Source organism: Austrofundulus limnaeus, unplaced genomic scaffold, assembly GCF_001266775.1.
Source record: "Austrofundulus limnaeus strain Quisiro unplaced genomic scaffold, Austrofundulus_limnaeus-1.0 Scaffold3, whole genome shotgun sequence".
Lineage (NCBI taxonomy): Eukaryota > Metazoa > Chordata > Actinopteri > Cyprinodontiformes > Rivulidae > Austrofundulus > Austrofundulus limnaeus.
This window is the reverse complement of record NW_013952405.1, coordinates 6751969-6754318: the sequence shown is the minus strand read 5'-3', so window position 1 is coordinate 6754318 and position 2350 is coordinate 6751969. Positions and strand designations below refer to the sequence as shown.

General features: G+C 42.0%; 1 protein-coding gene across 1 annotated transcript; it reads left to right on the top strand.

Annotated features, from left to right (window-relative positions):
* Nucleotide 1: 1 nt before the first annotated feature.
* On the top strand, nucleotides 2-1146 carry LOC106522528 (heat shock 70 kDa protein; the record flags this gene model as incomplete). Its single annotated transcript, XM_014015563.1, has 1 exon — nucleotides 2-1146. A coding segment is annotated over one exon (1050 nt), but the record flags the coding sequence as incomplete, so codon positions are not given.
* Between the last annotated feature and the right edge of the window lie 1204 nt (nucleotides 1147-2350).

Here is a 2350-nt window from a genome sequence, read left to right as displayed (position 1 = left end):
GTTTGAGGGTATCGACTTCTACACCTCGATCACAAGGGCCCGTTTTGAGGAGCTCAACTCAGATCTCTTCAGAGGAACACTGGAGCCAGTTGAGAAGGCCCTGCAAGATGCCAAGCTGGATAAGTCTAAGATCCATGAAATTGTCCTGGTTGGTGGTTCCACAAGAATACCCAAAATCCAGAAGCTCTTACAGGACTTCTTTAATGGTAAAGAACTGAACAAAAGCATCAACCCTGATGAAGCAGTGGCCTATGGTGCTGCGGTCCAGGCTGCTATCCTCATGGGCGACACTTCGGAGAACGTCCAGGATTTGCTGCTGCTGGATGTGGCACCCCTCTCTTTAGGTATCGAAACCGCAGGTGGAGTTATGACGCCTCTTATCAAACGGAACACCACAATCCCCTCGAAGCAGACTCAGATCTTCTCCACGTACTCTGATAACCAGCCAGGAGTACTGATTCAGGTGTACGAAGGTGAAAGAGCTATGACCAAAGACAACAATCTGCTTGGGAGGTTTGAGCTCACAGGTATCCCACCAGCTCCTAGAGGTGTGCCACAAATCGAGGTAACCTTTGACATTGATGCCAACGGTATTCTAAATGTGTCGGCCGTGGACAAAAGCACTGGCAAAATAAACAAAATCACAATCACCAACGACAAGGGCCGCCTCAGCAAAGACGAGATCGAGAAGATGGTGCAAGACGCAGACAAGTACAAAGCAGAGGACGACAAGCAGAGGGAGAAGATCGCAGCCAAGAACTCTCTGGAGTCCTACGCCTTCCACATGAAGAGCAGTGTTGAGGACGAGGCTCTGAAAGGGAAAATTAGTGACGAGGATAAAAAGATGGTTGTTGACAAATGCAACCAGACGATTTCTTGGCTGGAGAACAACCAACTCGCTGAGAAGGATGAGTACGAGCATCAGCAAAAGGAACTGGAGAGGGTGTGCAAGCCGGTCGTGACGAAGCTGTACCAAGGAGCAGCATCAGGAAGCTGCGGCAGCCAAGCTAGAGGCAGCGCTCAAGGTCCCACTATTGAAGAAGTGGACTAGAATTATTGTATTGATTTTTCCGTATGTTTTACCGTAAAATCAACATAATCTCATGTTTTCAGAAATTCAATAATAAACTCRATAAAAAAAATTAAGAAATTGTCATTTCATAATTAACATACTGTATAAATTTCTTTAAGCTAATCAAACCGGGAACTTCAGAAAGTCAGATACAAAGACCTGAGGAGCAAAGGTTCAATCAAGTATGTGGAGCAGGGCTATTCAACTGGCGGGCCGGCCTGCTAATTGGTTCATTCATCTCTTAAGCCCAAACCCCTGGTTTTCTACTTTAATTACTCTAAGGTATTATAGTTAAACATAGACATGTTTGGTATCTACAGAAAYGTCAGTATCTTGGCTACGAGCTGGTAAAAATCATTACTATGAACATTCAAGACAGTTAAAACTAAAGCAGTGGAAGATAAAACTATGAAAGTAAAAATAAAATTGATTAAAAAATTGGCAAGTCAGAGATGTCAAAATAATGTTTGTATAAAAGGCATAATGTGTTCTTTTTGTTTTTTGACATTGTTAAATTATCACTACTTTTATAGGGTTCTGTATGTTGTTTTCATGATTAAATGCAGCAAAATAAATTATTTCCAAGGCAACAGATCTTTGTAATACTTGGTTTATTTACATAATGACTTTAATTGCTGGATGTTCGGTCCCTCAGCTGTTGACCTGCAGTAACTGTGGCCCCCGGAGTGATTTTAGTTGAATAGCCCTGATATAGAGCAATGGTACCAACCACTCTCCTGTAAGCCTCATACTGTAGGCACCTCCAACTCCTTCAACACTCCACCAGCATTGACTCTTATCCATCCTTAACATCCACTGGAGCATCTACATAACCAAATCTTAGTCATCCAGCAGGCAGAGATCACCAGTACTGAGGCTAGGCATGACTGAGCTGGTCAGGTTCATAATGGATGACCACCGCCTGTCTAAGGATCACAATGTATGACATCGGAACAGAGTTGCCTCAAAGAAGAGGTACAAGGACCTTCTCAAGACCAGAGGTTCCCATACTTTTTATCTTCTGACCCACAAAATATTCATGGCAAAAACTTGTGACCCCAAATATTACTGGTGTGAATACATGAACTCAGTTAATAACCCAAAAAACACAGGCTTTTTGACAATCTAAACAGCTTGTACACACATATAAATACTTATTTATACTTATTTTGTGTTTTTGTGATAATTATAGGGAAAACGTTACAGCAGCAATTATTTTATTACACTTTAAATTGGTTTCTGGACATTATCCAATGTGCTTCATGACCCATAATTGGG